This window comes from Heloderma suspectum, chromosome 4 (assembly GCF_057233095.1).
Source record: "Heloderma suspectum isolate Gila_16-S chromosome 4, 16-S_ref, whole genome shotgun sequence".
NCBI classification, from domain to species: domain Eukaryota; kingdom Metazoa; phylum Chordata; class Lepidosauria; order Squamata; family Helodermatidae; genus Heloderma; species Heloderma suspectum.
In genome coordinates this window covers 308750323-308768458 of record NC_139461.1, presented here as the reverse complement: position 1 = coordinate 308768458, position 18136 = coordinate 308750323, and the positions used below count along the sequence as shown (strand labels likewise).

Here is an 18136-nt window from a genome sequence, read left to right as displayed (position 1 = left end):
TGCCTTGACTCCCTGGGAAACAGCTGCTGGTTGGCCCGTGGTGCAGGCGGGCAGCTTCCCCTGAACGTCCCTTTGCTCTGCCTCTTCATAGGAAGCCGCGCGGCGAGGCCAAGAAATGCCGCAAGGTCTATGGGATGGAGAACCGCACCATGTGGTGCACCGCCTGTCGTTGGAAGAAGGCTTGCCAGCGGTTTATCGACTGAGCAGCACTGTCTTCCCGCCGAGCTCCGGGACGCTATCCGCTGCTCTCAATCCTCCTTGCGCGTTTTGCACTTCCGTGCCTTTCCAGCCCGATCTCCCTTGTTGTCCACCCCCATCCCGACAACAACGCCCCCCCCCCAAAGGTGGGGGGCTCCCGTCTGTGCCTTGGCTCAGGAAAAAGGAGTGCCTGGTGCGGACAGTGGTGGTGGTGGTAGCTTCGCAAGAAGGGAGGCAGGAATAATGTTGTCCTTCTCTAGCTGTGCAACCCACACGGAGCACCATTGAGGGCTTCTAAACTCCCATGATCAGAGCCTTTCTGGCTTAATTTTGCATTATTTTTTTATACCTGCCACCAACCTTGTTGGGTTAATGGCAGCTTTATCCATGTCCGCACATGTGAAGATTGAGCCTTTTTCTTTTCGTTATTTTTTTCCTATGGTTTCTTCTCTTTTTTAGGGGGAAATAAGCTATTCCTTCTCCTCCCCTTCCCTTCCGGGAGACCTATTCTTTCCCCCCCTCCCATTTAGTTTTGCACCCTTTAGGGCCTGGGACAAGGGAAAGCCAGCAGTGCCATGTTAAAAAAAAAAATTCTGCGTTTGGCTGCTAGATCCAAAGACCCAAGTCACGCTCAGCTAATGGCTGCTTTCTCTTGCCTTGAGCGGAAACGGAGAACATAGGCCAAAAGAGAATGGACTTTCATATCTGTTTTTGTTTTTTCTGGGGCATTTCGTTTTAGCTTTGGTGTTTCGGGCTAATGATGAAGCAGGCATTAGAAGGAAATGCCCCTTGCTCAGCCTCTCTCCCTTCACCCATTTTCAGTTATTGGTTGCAATATGCTTCTCTGAAACAAAACGTATTCTCTGTGCTTGTTTTTAAATCTGGATTTTGAAGGTGATGTGTCTAGTCTGGGACGCAGATGTGATTGGAAAAAACGATCCAGTATCCACTGAACCTCGGAAGTCTTTCTGTTTGCTCTCCGTTCTTGTCCACGGGTTCCTGTCCCCTGCCCCCTGCTTTCTTTCCTCCCCCCGCCCCCACCCATAGTGCCTGGAGAAGAAGGCTGTTATAGGAAACTTTCAGACTTTGCAATCTGGCTTAAGAATGGTTCTATGGTGGAATGAATACCTTGGTCTCTTGCAAGGAATAAGCTATGCGTTGGAATGGCAGCCTGGTCTTTTTCTCTCAAGCCGGAATGAATTTGCATTGCAAGTAACTCTGACCACACAGAGGAATGCTTCAACTTCCATATGTGCAATCCCACACTTGAATTTCACATGTTGGTGAGAAATCAGGGGATAGATCTGCCACGGGTTTTCCCTTAGCACTGGATCTGGGTGGCAAGACTGAAAGTGCAGTCAGCTCCCCTACCCTGCAATTCTGGCTTGAATTTGAATTTTGGAATCAGGATTTATTTTTTAAACAAAAAAATTATTGAGTTACTTGTTTTCACAGTGGGGGAAACTTGCCAAATGTTGAACATTGAGGTTTTATCTAGCTCTGCTTTTCCACTGACTTCCACCTTTCTGAAATTATGTGGCTTATTTTAGGGTGATTTTGACATGTTGTTTTTTGAGGTGGGGGAGCGTTGAATCCAGCAGTGTTCTGCACTTAAATGCACCAGATGGTGGTGGCGTGAGAGCTTGAGCACCTCATCTGAGCCAGAAGGCTGTGGCTTTAAATGGAGTCTGTCCAATGCACCTGTGTCAATCTTGCACAAATAGTCCAAGGGCAAGTTCTGCAGAAGCCCCCCCAAAAAAATATCTGGGGTCTCCCCCTAATTCTGTGGGGAGGGCTTGTGCAAGGATATTTCCTAGTGCAGTTGTGCCCTAAACTTTGATTTGGAGACAATTATCGTGGAATTTTAAAGTATTGCACATGTAAAATTTGTTGAGCCAAGATTTCATCAGTCTCCATACATACTAAGCTAGGTTTAAAATCCCCCCCCCCTTTTTTGAGTCAGCTCTGCTTTCCAACTTAATCCCATTAAGGCTTTAATTTTATGGTTTCCCCATTTTAGCATGCACCATGGTTATTTTTATGGCACACTGTCCAACACGTAGATGTTTCCTATAGCTAGAATAGCTACCATTCTGAAAAAGACCTTGTAATGTTTGGTGGATATTAATGGAAATCCGTGTCCTGAAATGATCCTAACAGAAAAAAGGCTCTTGGGCACAATCCACTGGCAAAGAACCTCACTGAAATGACAAGACGCACACAGGTATATGTCCACTCTTGTGCCACTGCTTATTATTTTGGGGGCATTTAGAAATGCAATGTTTGTTTGCAGTGGACTGTGTCTAAAAGCCTAGAAAATGTCCAGTTGGATCTCCACTCTTTGCACTACACCAAACTGCACAAGGATTTTAAAAAAGATTTTGTATTCTATTCATGAAATCAACTAGTAGCAAATTTGGTTATTTTTAAGGATGGTTTTCTCATGTGCATAAATTGGGGGGAGTGGGCAGCGGCTGTCTCCTCTCCCTGCCCCAGTTCCTTTTAAATTTTGCTGTGCAGTGTCTTGGCTGCATTGGGTGGACAAAGTCCTCCCGAATCTGCCATTATTGTTGTTCATGTTGGAAGATAATCACCCTTTTCCCCACATCCCCACTCAAAGTGGCCTTCTAGTGCCTAAGTCTGCAGTCCTCTGCACACTTACTTAGCAGTGTCCTGTTGAATGCAGGGGGACTTACTTCTGGGTAAGCATTAGGATTGCACTGCATGATGTGTGTTTGTGTGTGTTCATTCAGGAAGATATGTGTGTGTGTGTATGCGTGTGTGTGTACACGTGCGCGCGCACACACACACGTATACGTCAGCTTTTGAATTTGTAAAAAGTTCAGATTATTTTTCAACTGTATGAAATCTTGCATCCCCCTTCTCCCTCCCCTCCCCCCTGGGAGACCAGGGCAACAATCAGATGTCCACTTATTTACCTGTGCATAAGCCCTGTTTGCACATATCGAGGCTTATTTCTGAGTAAACATGGATAGGATTGTTCTGCAAGGGTGTGATCCTAATTGTGTGGTCTTGGAAATGGATCCCATTGAAATTAAAGGGATTTCGTTTTTATTAAATATGCTTAGAAGGGCACAAGCACCAAAACACATCTTCAAAACAGTTACATAGAAGTTTTTCCTGGGCTGTACCATTTCAGAATATAAGTGCCTGTACTTCCTCTATATTAAAAAAAAAAACCCTTGCATATCCAAAATTTAGCATGGCAAACTTTAGCACATTCAAATATAACAGAGTGGTGTCCTTGCTTTTCATGGTAAAGATGTGATAACTGACTAAGCCTACTGTTCCCAAGTCAGCTTGGTTGCTGAGTATTAGATCACTTTTATCCAGTGGATTTGTACAGGTCTCCCATTGTAGTGAGTGTCCAACATTTGGTGAATCTTGACAATGCCAGATACAGCATTGTCTCCAAATGTCTCTCCACTTTGAGGGCATATGACAGATCAGTGAATTCTGGGAATTACATTTAAGTGCTGACTGGTGCATTTCTTGAGTTTTGGACATCAACAATTGAGCAGGATTTTCAACATTAACCAAGCTCCTGACATCCACTGTTAATATATATCTACCCATAAAGTAGAATGAAAAGGCAGAGCTTTGAGGTGGTAGATTGGATGGTGCCACTTTAAACTGCAGATAGGGATATCCGATTTTTGAATGTTTAAAAAGCTGTGTGGAAAGCTAGCACAGCAGGAAATAGGGCCAGGCTTGTTTCTCTCTCACTGAGCTGCTAAATCTCCATTTCCACAGAGTCTTTTCACGCCTGGGTATATTCAAAAGTGGTCTCTCCTCCATCCCACAGCCGGAATTGTCCACAGTAGCACCGTTTTCTGCTGCATCCGTAGGCCAGGTGTAACATTCATGCAGGACTAGTCTGGCTAAGATGAGAGCAGCCCACTGTTCTTCTAACTCAAAAGAGTCTTGGCCAGCATGAAGAAAGAGGATGATTGACACAGGTTACCTATTGGAGGTCAACTTAGAGTATGCGGGGGTTGGTCCCCTCTTCTGGTGGGGGTGGGTGGGGGGCAGTGCTTCAGCAAAGTTCTGAACTTTCCAAAGCTGACAAAAGTGTTGTCCATTTTTTTTCCTGGTAGAGCTCTTGTGCGAGAAAGTCCCCATGAAATGTTCCCGCTTGGAGGATTTGACCCATACTTACTGTTTTGTACATTGCCTTGAGTCTCCATCTAGGAAAGCAAAGGTCTTTAAAAATGATGAATAAGCCACCCTCATTGGAGGTTGGAATGTACCTCTTTGTTGGTGTGAATTGGCCCTGGCAGGGGCAGTTTCCTACTGTAAATGAGCATTGGAGTTATATATCAGTTTGATCCTAGCTATTCTCAATTGGAGACTGCCTGTTTCTTGGGGTGGACATTCTGTATTCGTGACATTGGCCCAGGGTTTCCGATCTGATTTTGCCACAAAATCCCACCCCCTCCTTGGAGGTAGTAGGGCACTGTAATTAAGTTGGCCCCCCTTTTAGAGTTGAGGCATCTGGTGTTAGAGGGCATGTAGTTTGACCTCAAATGTATATATCCATGCCTTGATGACAATTTTCTAGGCTGCCCAAGTCCAGATTGGTCCCAGAGGCCAACCATTCCTGTTTTGATCAAGAATGCTTTCTCATCCCATGAACACATAACTTTTGGGAATGATGGCTATAAAAATAGCAACTAGCAACCTAAAACATTCCTTAGTGCTGCCGAAGCAAAATTTAAGTTTGTTTTTTTAAAAAAATTCATGAACCAGGGATCGGGGAAGAAACCAAACTAGGATATTTTTTTGTTCATTTGCCATGGTTGGAAAGATATTTACACATGCTGTGGTGTGAGCCAGACAAGCGAGTCTGGCTGTGTGTCACAGGTCAGTCTGGTCCCAACCAGTTAGCCTCTCCTCCCGCACTCTGCTGCCACCTTTTTTAAAGCCCTTTTTCTTCTAGGATGTTACAAGTCTGGAGATGACGCTTCTTGTAATGACTGTGTGTCCGTGTGCTCGTGTGTGTGCTGTGCTCAGGTGACCTCCTTTTTGTATCGGAGGAAGCGTGCCAATCAAATTGAGAGGCTTTATCAGTTATTCAGAAAAGATTTTTTTCAAAAAGAACTGTGTCTTGGGTCTTTTTGGGATTAAAATGGGAGAAGTTGGTCATTTTCACAGGAAGGACCCTCTCAAATGTAGAACTTCTGCAAAAGGTTTGCTTTGGCTTAACAGTAGCAGGGTTTAGGAAACCGTGGTAAACACCAAGTTGGAAAGAAGAAACTCAGCATTCAGATTATCTCTAAAAATGGGATGTCTTTTACTCAGATGTGGAGAACTGACAGTGCTGCTTCCTTATTCCCCAAACAGTGTGGATTATATAATCCATGTACTTCATTAGGTTATCCCAGATTGCTAGGCATTAAGACTGTGTATGTGGCCGATGCCTGCACCAAGGTTTAGAAAGGGGAAAGGTGAGAGATTGGGCACGTGCAGGATTTCCAACCATCCAGCATTAAGTGCCCTGTCTCAGTATGCCCAGCCCAGGATTAGCAGAAGCAAAATGCCACCGAACAAACCATGAAAAGTTTTGCTTACCTTGCATAATCCACCCACTGCAGACAGAGGGACCTTTTTGGTGAAAGTTGGTCTCCCCCTAGTGGCAAGGGCTAAAATGTGCATCTGAAATCTTGGGATAGGCACTTAGAACCAACTGGTTGAGATGCTACCTATGGAGATGATACATCTGTGTCTGAGCTATGTCACTATAGACTTCAGATGGGGCCAGCTTGACGGAATGCATGCGTTCTCTCTCTCTCAGAAAATCAGCCCCTTCCAGTGGAAAATGAGCACTTCAAGCAGAAAACTAGAATCCTTCCTCACATCTACTTATCCATGTGCAGGAATTTCTATTTTAATTTCTTTGTAATTAGCTGAGTCCCTATCCTGCCCTCTGTAATAGTGCAGCCCAGGCATTTACCACCCCAGTGAGACATAGGCTGCAGTTGCTCCATTTACAAGCTGGGCTCCGGCATTATTTAAAGCAGGGGTTTTGAAATGCAGGCCTGTGAGCCAAATCTGGTCCTCCGTGGTTTACCCAACGGTCTGACCCCTTTCCCCGACCACCAATTATTTAGTGGTTTCCTGGCTTTTGCACACACTTTCTCCATTCTAAAAGGTTGAAATGCCTCTTGGGCGTATTGATTGACAGGAAGAGATTTAAGCTAAAATATGCTGATATTTTGGCCTCACTCCTTTTGCCTTTAACTCTGTCCACCACTGGAATGCAGCCCCTGAGAACGAATCCAAAATTGAGTTTGGCCCTTGGGCTGAACCTCTGCTTCAAAGCCTATGCAATGAAAACAACTATGTGGATTGTTCCTTCTACAAATGAGGGAGGGGGATTCTTATATAGAAAAGGACACAGACTTCCCCAAATATTTATGATGTATTAGTATGAAAGCGCAGAAAAACCTTCATAGTTGCAGCTAACCCAAACAGGCTGCTTTTTATGAGAGATTTTCCTCCCTTAAAAAAGCTTGTATGTAAGAATACATTAGGAAGAAAGACCAATCAAGGCAGTAGTATTTTTCTTGCGCTGGTGACATGATTCACAGCCATTTTTGGTCTGTTGTATATCCTTGAAGTTACACGTCACAAAGCAGGGAGACAGCCCCTGGTGTAGACCATACACCTATACGAGGAGGGCAGATTATACAGGTTTCTCCCACCCATGAGCACCCTGCAGGGGGAACACCGGTATTTGCATATTTTCAGGGCTTGTTAGCCACATGCATATTTTTCAACATTTTGCTCCTTAATCTGAAAACAGCACCCTAAAATGAATCAGACAAGGAAAAAAGAGGTGACAACTCTCAGCATAGACACAAGTTGACTGCCTCTGGGAGAAAGAGGCCACTGACTTTTCCGGTAATAGAGTTTACAAAGGATCCATCGGGAGAAGACTTAAGATTCCTATGCGATCAGTAGGTGGGTCCATAGCTCTACGGTAGAGCACGTGCTCTACCTAGAGATAGCCCACTTTCACTGGTCAGCAGGTGTCAAAGAAGGCCTCAGCCTGAGACCCCGAAGAGCTGCTGGCCAGTGAACACTACGGGGCTAGATGGACAAAGAATGTGTCCATGTGTCACAGCAGCTTCCTATGTCCTTATTTATGAGCTGGACAGAGCAATCCTATGGAGGGGTGGTGGTGGAATCCATGGCAGAGGGGGTGGGCGGGGAGGCTTTTAACCTTTTTTTTTCTCTTGCTGGTTTTTTTTTTTAATATCCCTTGAACAGCAAGGGAATAAATACTCCAGTTCCAGTGTAGTTTACCCCCTTTGGGGGTGTCCAGGGAAAGGGGGCATGGGTCCAGTGATTTGGCTCACATGCTCCCCCTCCTTTGCTCTTATGGCCAAGGGGGTGTGGGGGCACAGCCATGCTGGCAGAGCTTTCCACTGCTGGTCAAGGGAGGGCCCTCACAGCAAACCTCCCTGTTTTCTTATGACCGCCCTCCCCTCCGAAATTCCAGCAACCATAGGATTGCACCCTTAGTGAGCATACACAGTTTTGGGGAGCTAGAAGACAGGTCATCCCTGAGGAAGGAGGGCCGCCCAATTACGTGAAAAGCCCATGGCAAAACATTTCCACGGGAAAGCATGCCTCAATCTTCCCTTCACTGTAGTCGTTCGTCTGTTTGATTTTAGCATAGCGCAGGTGCAGTGGAGTGCAAAACGAGGTTCTTTGTAATTCAAAAGCCCTTCAACTGCCCCATCATGTGAATGTGACAGTCTGCACACACACCTCTCTTCTAGCTAACATTCTCATTTGTTTAAATGAACTATTGCATCACCTCATGAGCAGGAAGAACACATTTACTTCTTACATTAAAAAAGACCAGGACAGTAAAGTGTCCTGGATACTTAAAAACACACACACACACACACACGATTTGTGGCACAATGGTGCTCTTCAGCCCTCTCCTGGAAGCTGGCAACGCTGATTACACGCCGTGACATTGGGCCAGTTGCTGGTACTCAGCCCACTCCCTCAGGATTCTCATGTAGGAGAAAGGTAGGTAAACTCCGTATAAAAACAAGACCAGCCCTGCTTGATCAGACCATCTAAGCCAGGGGTGCCAAACCTCTTTCAGCCCGAGCGCCAAATTCCATTCTGGAGCGCTTGGGTGGATTTCATGTGGGCGGGGCCAAAAATACCACTGTAGTTTAGCTTCACACACTTACTGGAAGTAACCGCCTTGGGAGGGGAGAGACGTTTTCACCTTTTAGAATGGGGTGGGTGGGGGGAACGGCACAAAAGCCAGGGAAGTACCAAATGATCAGGGTTGGGGGACGGGGAAACCCAGAGTGCCAGATTTGGCCTGCAGGTCTAGGTTCAGCAGCCCTGGGCTAAGCCCACCATTCTGTTTCCAACAATGGTTTGGGATCCACTTGCAAGCAAGACCTGAAGGCAGCAGCCCTTCCTCTACTTGTCCCCAAGGTCTGGCATTCAGAGAGAGACTGTCTCTGAACATGCAAGTTCCAATTAGATATTAAGGCTAATATGGCACTGTTTTATATCTTCAGGAGACCAGATGGGTGGCTTAAAAATACAGATAATAAAACAATTTGCAGGATGGTGCTGGTGGCAAGATTTTCTTGCCAAGAGAGAACCCTGGGGTGTATTGGAGGATTGCCAATTTGTCTCCCCCCACTGTCATGCCCAGGTACAAAAGTCTTTTGTGGTGGGATGGGAGAAATGGCTCAGAGGAAATGGGGTGTTCATCCTCCAAGCCAAAATCCATCCCCTGCTTTAAGCCCCAGGAAGAAGGGAAGCCACTTCAACTTCCTTTCATCCTGCCCTATATTGTGTAAGTGGGGTGTCTACATGCGGATATACCCGAGGGCCCAAAAGATGGGAGTTTGGGGTACACAGAATACCCTCTACTGTTGGGGGCAGCCTTCCCCAACCTGGTGCCCTTCAGATGTGTTGGACTACAACTCCCAGTAGTCCCAGCCAGATGTCCAATACATCTGGAGGGCACCAGGTTGGGGAAGGCTGATACCAAGAATGAGTGTTCCGATGTCATTAAACACAAAGACATTTTTAGCAGCAATATCCCAATTTATTGAAACATCTGATTTTTGCAAGTATGTCTAAGCTAATCCTATGACAAAGTAAATATAATCAAGCAGGCAGACCTCTGGCATGCCTAGGCAGACAAGAAAGTGTGACATCATCTACAAAATAAGGTCATAGTTACCTGAACTACACTGACAGAAATTCAGTACAAACACACAGTTGTTTCCCAACTGAGTTCTGAGGACTAAAATCTCCCCATACCCCCACCCCCAAATATTAAACATTGCCAATACAAACACAGGTTTATAATAATATATAAAGTCAGTATAGTATAGAATATTCCCAGCAAAAAAAATAATGTTCAAACACTGTCCTTTTTGTTTGCTTCAGTTCTCTTTTAGTAGACAGGTTTAAAACATGCTGAAAAATAAATATATATATATATTTATAAAAACACACCCACACACATACATTCACACAGCACCCCTTACTATGAAGGAATCCTTAAAAAAAAGCAGAAATCCAAACCATACAGAGAACCTAAAAAAATAAAAACCATTCTGTATGGCTTTAAGAGTTGCACGTGTCAAAGAATGAACTAAAATAACACCTTTAAAAATATTGCAAAAAGTTTTTTTCCAGTTTTTGTATTTTTCCCTATACCTTCTCTCTCTAATAAAAAAGGGAAGATGTGCAAAGTTGAAAGCATGAAAGCAATGTTGGTAAGACCACGTTTTTAATCTGTATTTTAGCAAGATATGCTTAATCCAGATGGAGAACCAAAATGTTCAAGCATTGGGCATAAGCTGGGAGAATCTTTCCTGTGCTTGCATCATTTAAACAGAAGGGAGTTATACTTGTGTAGAACTGCCAGTTATTTCCATTACACTTGCACAGGAGAATTTCCTGGTGTAAATCAACAAAGTTTTTTTTTTAAAGTTACTAGCCTTCAAAAAGGGACATGATCCGTTTGTGGCATGATCAGTCACCTGAAAGGGGAAGATAGAAAAGCACCAACTCGTCCAAATTCCTCATGCGTGGAATTTGGAGTGGATTACCTGGAGTTCATTGTCAAGGATGACTGGTTGTTTACAAATCTGCAGTAGACCGTTTGCTCCCTCCCTTGGCCAGTAGAAATGTACAGAAAACCAACTCTAATGATACATAAGGTGGGCAGGAGACGCACCCAACAAGGGCGTATAATGCAGAGGGCACAATCCACCAGGATATGCCTCCTGCCCAAGCCCCTTTGAAATGCATGGGGGCATTGCATTACCTCTCCTGGAGCTACCTTGAAAGATACAGGAGATCCCCTTTTTGTCACTAAGACCCCCTTTTCCTTAACCTGTCCATTGAATTTTTTTTTAAATCATGTAGAAATTCAAACCTACTATATGGATGTTAAATCCTTGATTAAAGGCATGGAGGAAATCATTCCATCTCTTCTTCCTTGGTAACACTTGATGTCACTCTTTAAAAGGCGGGAGACAGGACTGAGTGTTATACCACACTGAGCCATCGAAAGCTCTGGGTTCAAGCCCTGGCATCTTCAGTTAAAGGGATTAATAGAAAGACTGCTGACTGAGCCCTTGGAAAGCTGCTGCCAGTCAGGGCAGACAATACTAGACTCAATGGACCACATGAAGTATGAGATTCTTATGTTCAAAAAAAGCACAAGTCAGAATAATACTACAAAAAGATACAGAAGCAAAAAGAAAAGGTTAACAGCGAGATGGGAAATGAGTAGGAGCCCTAGTTACCAGTATTGTTTAAACATTTTTTATGCAACACCATTCAGATTGTTAATTGCAAAATGCCCCAGTGCTCACCACTGAATTCTAAAAGCATAGAAAGCATTAACAATTCATGAGATTGCTTTCTAGCACTGGAGTGCAAGGGAAATCAGTATAGCCTTAACTGGGCAAGATCTTTAGGGCTGCTTTCTTAAAGGTACAGCTTCCATGTTACAATCCTATCCAAGGGTAATGCAGGATGGGGTGTGTGTTTGCAGGGGGAAGATACATAAGAGAATGACTGCATAGCCTCCCATCATCTCTCCCTATCTCTAATCCAGGCAGTTTGAGAGCCACTATCTGACCTACCAAGCTTCTCCAGCCAGCTCATTGGCTCGCTTAGCCTCCCCACCAGCATTTTCTCTCCACATCTTTCTCTGAAGCTTACAATGGCTGCTAGAACACAAATGTGTTTGCCATATTTTCTTTGCAAAACAAAGCACCTGCCTAAATCAGAGCTGCATAACCAGACTCTCCTAGCTGAAGGCAGCCCAGCACGAGCTTGGAACATCTCCTAACAGCCTGCCTGGGACTGCAAAAAGTTAAGTGTGTGTGTGTGTGTGTGTTTGGCTGGGTGAGTCTCAAGTCATATAAGCCTGGTCTAAAAATAAGCACACAGTCAGCACCCATGAACTTTTACTATGCTTCTTGAGTGATCAAATTTAAATGCCTATCGGCCAGTTTGAAAACCCTATCCGCTGCCAGAAAAAACTCACAGGCAAACTGATGAGGGCACAATCCACACACAGTTATGTAAGCAACAAAGCATCTATCATTGAAAAAGTTGCAACATTCACTGTTCTTTAGCCAGAATGGCAGAGAATTGGCACTAACAAAAAAGTACGAAAGCCAAGTGGCTCCTCTTTTAAAGAGAGAGAACGAAATTTTTTTATTTCCAAAAGAAACCTAATCACCCAGTTTAAAAACAACACTCTACTACAAAATTCACGTTTAAGCAGGAATAAGCAGGGAAACAGGTGAAATCAATTCAGGTTGAATGGTACTTTCATTTCTTCCTAGCACAATAAAGGTTCATCTATGTGGAAGTTTTGGTTTTTTTAAGGGACCAGTGTTAGATGCATCATGCACGACAGTATTTGTATTTCCTTAAGCCCTTTGTCTCTCCCCTACACTCCACACCACAGATGAGCCAATAAAAGGTTCAACACGGATTCAGTAGTAGCCATATTTGGTCTCCATAAACAGATTTTGAGGGTAAAGTGGGAAGGGGGAGGGGACAGGAAGGTGCCAGAAAAAGTAACAATTGCTTTCCCCCCCTCCCTCTTTCTACAGGCTTCCTGCATTTTGGGGGGCTTCCAGGCAGATGGCTGCTAGCACTACCAGTCAAAAGGCATTATGTACTTACTGCATCTTTTCCTCCTTAGTGTTTTTTTCTGGCAAAAGAAGATGGAAGAAGCAGTGGGAAAACATGGGGGGGATTATAAATGGAAGGCATTGTCATGTAGAACCCCTGTAAAATTCTGTGTTTGAGGCAGGGTGGAAGTCTGGAAGTCACACTGGTGGTAACAAGCCAAAATGAGCCCATGAGAAGCCACCATGCAGATGCTCTCAATAAGGTAGTGAAATCCAAGTCTAAAGTTAGCATGGGAAGCAAATGGAATGTCTTAGATACTGAAGAATTTTCTATTTTAAAGTAGCCTTATTAATGGCAAGATGTAGAACTCCTCAAATCCTGATGTTCTTGGTCCCATACAGGAGATGATGCCTGTGGAGATTCAGCCAAGAGAAAGCCTCATCTCCAGTATTGTCTAGAACTACCAGTGATAACCAAGGAAGCGGCGGTTTGGACAGGCAAAGGCAGCTTGACAAGTCCAAGACAAAGGTCTCTATTTTGCATTCAGCAAGGTGGGCACGGCTGTTGATTTCTCCAGCACTTAGAAAAGCATATAAAGATCCAGTCTTAAAGTATTATTTTTCAATTAAATAAGGCTTCACAAGAAGCTAAAATGCAAGAAAACTCACAGATCTGTAAAAATTATTCTTCCCCACATCCACACTCTTACTGTCCCTTGAGGATATTAAAATATTTAGTTAGCCATGTTTCACTGGCTAAATTAAAAGCAATGGTTAACATTTTAAAAGCATTCTTTATCCTGTTCTAGCAGCAGAGCATGCCAGTATCACATAATCAAACTTTCCTTCAAGCTAACTAAGTACCAAAGGCATGGAGTGACTTCTGAAAAATTGTGTATCTAAAATACTGCCCTTCAGTGAAAGTGGAGTGCATGGAAATGCAAACCCTGATGGGGAAGACATGATGGCCAGGAAAGAAAGCTGTACAGTAAAGTAAAAATTGGTGAACTCCCCTCTCAGTTCTCTTATTTATTTAATAAAGGAAGATGAAAAAGTGAAAACAGCGATATGATCCATTAATAAAACACTGAAACAAAACATGAAACGGTGAGGTTTACATCAGGAAAGCTCTTTAAGGAAACTGTTCATTAGTGCAAAGTAGGCTGGAATTCCTGTTTCAAACATGCCACTGGAGAGTAAATACCTTCAGTGGAAGGCATTTTAGCACTGAAAGGTTGCCAACACTGAAAACCCGAATGAGCACCATCTTCCTTGGGTAAGTTGGCTTTGAGGTTCTTCTAGAGGAGAAGCATGCTGTCCACCTTTACCAATGAAACTGCATGGTGGGTTTTTTTTATTTTGCTAGTTCTGTCCTCCGGTTGTATACAGATGTTAGCCTTACAGAGATTCTGAAGCTGTATTGTATAGCAGCCATTGCCTACAATATAAACATCTATTTTTTCAGCCCCTCCACTATCTCTGGTCAAACTATTTTTTTGTTATTGACAGTTTTCCAGAAATTGTGTTTGCAGGTTTCTGTAGCATTCTGCAAGTGAGGGCAAAATGAGCTCTCAGCTGTATGACCAACACTGCTGCAAGGTGGCGTGTGTATATTTTGGTGTGACCGTCACAGACACCTACTGGATATTGCCCATGACAGGTGCATACACCCCAAATCCCTGCAGCAGTTTTGAAGCCATTTTATTCTTAGTACATTAAATGAGTGCTTATCCATAGATCTGCACATGTAGCCTATTAGAGGAAAAGAAAAAAGACCGCAGAAGGCTACCTCTCTTTCTCTCAACAATGGACTTGATATTCAAAATGTTTCCCTTTGGAGTTAATTCACAACACCAAAAGTTTTTTGCTCTCTAGTTTAGTGAATTTCATGCTCTTCCATTTTATGGTTGAAATAGCTACAATTAGAAGTTAGGATAGGAATTCATAAGCTTTGCTCCCTCACTGCAATGCTCCCAACTTCCTTCACTAGGAGCATTTCTATACCAGGCTAAAATCCCACACCCTTACCAGGGCTTCTGCTTCTGGATTCCTTGCTGGATTAAGATCGGATCCTTTTCACACGGTTTCATCAGTTTTTTTTCTTACTGGAAAAGCTCTGTACGTTTCATTCTACAGCCACTAGATGATGCTGTAATATAGAGCGACTCCAGAATTTCACCAGAAATTTAAGTGTCTTATCAGGTTATCCCCATAAAGAATGATATTAGAGAATTAATATAAGGGCCAGAAAGGAAGTGAGGGTCCCTGGACATTGACGACATTATGTAAAGGGCCAGCAAAAAAATGTGAATGACCAATCATGAGTGCACAATAAAAGCGTTGTGTAGAAATGCTCTATATAATTGCATAATTGCAAGATAAAAATGCTGGATAAAGAGTGCCAGAGTAGGGAAGACACTTCCATTGTTCTTCAGAAATGATCAATTGTACACAACCTCAGAAGCCTGTTGTCTTTACTGCACGCGCACGCGCGCGCGCACACACACACACACACACACACACACACACGCGCGCGCGCGCACGCGCTCTATAGCACCTTTTTATTGACTCCTTCCTTTTGAACGTTGCTTTTTGTGACAGGTTTCAAGGTTACTCTTTAGCACACACAGCATTCTGTATAAAAATCTGACCCACAGCAAAGAAGAGAGGTTTTTGATCCCCCTGCTCAGCACAAGAAGCAGAGAGAAAATATACAGGGGTACAGACCCATTACTGTTTTAAGGCTGCCCCAGAAAAGCTGCAATAATCAATTACAAACCATATCACTCAGTTCTTAGGATCATGACACCAAACATTTTGCTTTAGGTGTTACAAGGTACAAGCCTGTAGTCTGAAATGGTAGGTAGGTACGGAAGATCTATTTGGTTCTTAAATACAGAGGATGCTTCTGCAAATTTAGGGGCATGGAAACAATCTGGCACTAAATTTGAAGCACACAATACCCGAAGAAAGAGAGACTAAGGTCGTTGGAGGATTCTGTGATACTTGGGGCTGCAAAAGGTATTTGAGTGCCTGAGGTGAAAAATCAAATGGAATTTTCCCTCCCACAAATTAATGCACAGGTATACTGGGTATCTCTTAATTTCAGATCAGGCTTACCAGGATGATGTCCTGGTGCACTGTGTCTCCTGGGGCAGATCTGTCTGTCTCCCACTTTGTTGCCCGTAATGGCACCCAAATGTCTGCCACTGGGGGCAGCTATCTCACCTTGTTTCTTGATAGGACAACAACCTCTGATTCTTCTGATGGACTGTGCCATGAATGAAGACCCCCACAATTCTCCTGGTCTGCTATATGGAATGGCACACATGCTGTGGAAAATTAGCACTTCCAGTAAGCCCTGACAAAAAAACCAGCACAGATATAATCTAAAAGAGTTTGGCAGAACTCAGCAAAAAGGCAGTACCTTAGTTTCTCATATTGCCAGGATGCCCAATTAAAACATTGCATATATCACTGAGTAAGAGAAAAGCAGACATACTGAAAGAAAAATGCACATTTATATAACTTAGCCACAAGGGGGCACTTTTGCAGCAAATATTCATGCGATGTCTCCCATCAAGAACCAAGGAGTAGCTCTGGGCATCCTTATGCTACAAATGCCAGTGGGCCAAAGGAGTTCTTTGATCAACTGACCTCAGGGTAAGAGTCCCCGTTCTAGTGAAGGCTGAAGACCTGAAAGACTATTGTTCTCTCTGACTTATCAAAAGAGTTGCATTATTAAGGGGGAAGTCCTCAAATGCTCATACTGCTTTGTTTACCACTGGTAACCTTGTTACCAAGTCCCTTGCTGTTGGGAGTAGAGATGTTTTGATAATTATTGTTTGAGAAGCAAGAGTTCTGTGTATTACACGCTGATAGTGGAAACATATCTGAGGGAGGAAACTCCATGCTGCCTGTGTACAATCTGGCTGGTTCCCACTGAAAGACAGGGACAAGTTTGTCAGACCTATGGGAAGGGGGAGGAGCGAGGAAGCGTTTACTGCTAGGGTATCTGGATGGAACAGATAAAGAACTTGTTTGCTTTAGAAAAAATTCTCCACACGCAAGACTTCAGGACAATGACAAGGTTACTTGAGTTTTCCCAACACAACCTTCCCTTCCCTTCCCTGCCCTGCCCCATCCCAAACCAACCAAGAAAAACAAAAATCCCTAAGAAATCCAAGTGAAATCCTTATCAGTCTCCTCAGAGTTTTCATGCTCCTGTGGAGAGTCAATGCCATCTTTGCCATCTTCCAGGATCACGTCATCTTGTGACATTTCTATGTCGTCTTTCCATTTCATGTCATCATCATCCCCCAGGTCTTCATCTCCTTCTACCTTCAGGTCATCAGGATCTTCCATGTAGGGCCCTCCTGTGCCATACAAGTCATGTGGTGAGCCACCTCCTCCGCTTGCATCTAAGTGGCTGGCCATGCCTTGGCCAGAACAGTCTGTGCAAATGCCATGGCGGCGGGAGCCGTGCTTAATCCCCACACTGGCTGCAGACATGAACACTCTGTTGCACACTTTGCAGACATATTTTTTGTCTTTGCTGTGAACCTTGGGAAGGGGGTGGGGGGAGAAGACAAAGTTAAGGCAGGTAGATCACCAGATTAGAGTTTTAGGGTGCAGTGGCAGCTAGACTATATTACAGCAAATACTAGAGAATTTTCTGAAGTAGCTGTCTCTAACTGTCCATTCTCTTCAAGCTTATTTTCTTCTGCCAGCCATCAGGAATGGATGCAGGAAACATTGAAAGCAGAAAAGCAGAACATTCTACTGTATTTGTTCAAAATAGGGCTGAGAGTTTCACTAGCTATATTTTGTTCTTGATTATGCTTGAATAGACTAGGATGACTAGTGTTTTCTTTCCTTGACACTGGAAGGTTCATTACATCAAAAGGTGAGATCCTCTCTGTTGGACAATTTTTGACTTAATGAACACCAAAGTCATATGGTCTATACTACTCACGGACCCATCAGGGTGGGCAGAGTTTATTGTCAAAAGTGGATGAAACGTGGAAGGGTGGTATTAGAAGCACCAAGTCAATGTTTGTTTTGAGCTGAGATTTGGAGTCTGAGGTTAAATGAATAGCGGTTTTATTTTAATTTAATTGCATTTTGTTTTTGCTTTGTTTTCAAATATAATGGTTATTATTTGCCCTGAGCCTCAGAGGAATAAAAGACGTGTCCTTTTATATATTTTGAAAGGGCACAAACTTTGCTTTGCAAAATATTTCATGTTTGTACCTCATGCAGGATGATTTTGTTTTTAAGCATCAACGAATTTATCCTCCTTGAAATTTTTGGGATTAAAAAATGAACCTGAAATGCAGTTAGTATAACCAGGTGTCTACATGTGACAAAGAACACATGTGAAGTATATGTGTCTATAGCTGGATGAAGCTCCAGGGCTACCAAACAGCCTAAGAGGAGCCCACCCAAAGGTTGCAAATCAAGGGACATCTCAGGAGCAATCAGTCCCATGACTAGATGGCTGGGCACTCATCCAAATAGACAAGTACTCACGGAAGGCAGGCAGGCAGGCAGTGGGGTTTAGAGTACTATGGCAACAGATAACAGAAGCCTTTTCAACACTGCTGTCGAAAAAGTAAAGGCTAGCTGCCTATCTCATCTATAAATGCTGCCATTCGGCAAACTAAGATGCAGTGCTCACACCTGCCATAGACAGACAGTGGCCTATCAGCTGACTATACAGTGAATTTCCCCTGCAAAAGGGAAGAGAGCTGTTC

General features: G+C 43.7%; 2 protein-coding genes across 3 annotated transcripts in view; one reads left to right on the top strand and one right to left on the bottom strand.

Annotated features, from left to right (window-relative positions):
* SLC2A4RG (SLC2A4 regulator) overlaps positions 1–4918 on the top strand; it is a 36468-nt gene extending 31550 nt beyond the window's left edge. Inside the window, exon 9 of the mRNA XM_084854427.1 lies at positions 92–4918. Within this exon, the coding sequence (XP_084710553.1) occupies positions 92–203 (112 nt within the window). The 3' untranslated portion in view covers positions 204–4918. The remainder of the gene's footprint in view (positions 1–91) is intronic.
* Positions 4919–11863: 6945 nt separating this feature from the next.
* The window catches only part of ZBTB46 (zinc finger and BTB domain containing 46), a 105787-nt gene continuing 99514 nt past the window's right edge, over positions 11864–18136 (bottom strand). For both annotated transcript variants that reach the window (XM_084854426.1, XM_084854425.1), the window contains exon 5: positions 11864–16943. In XM_084854426.1, the coding sequence (XP_084710552.1) occupies positions 16554–16943 (390 nt within the window). In that variant the 3' untranslated portion in view covers positions 11864–16553. The remainder of the gene's footprint in view (positions 16944–18136) is intronic.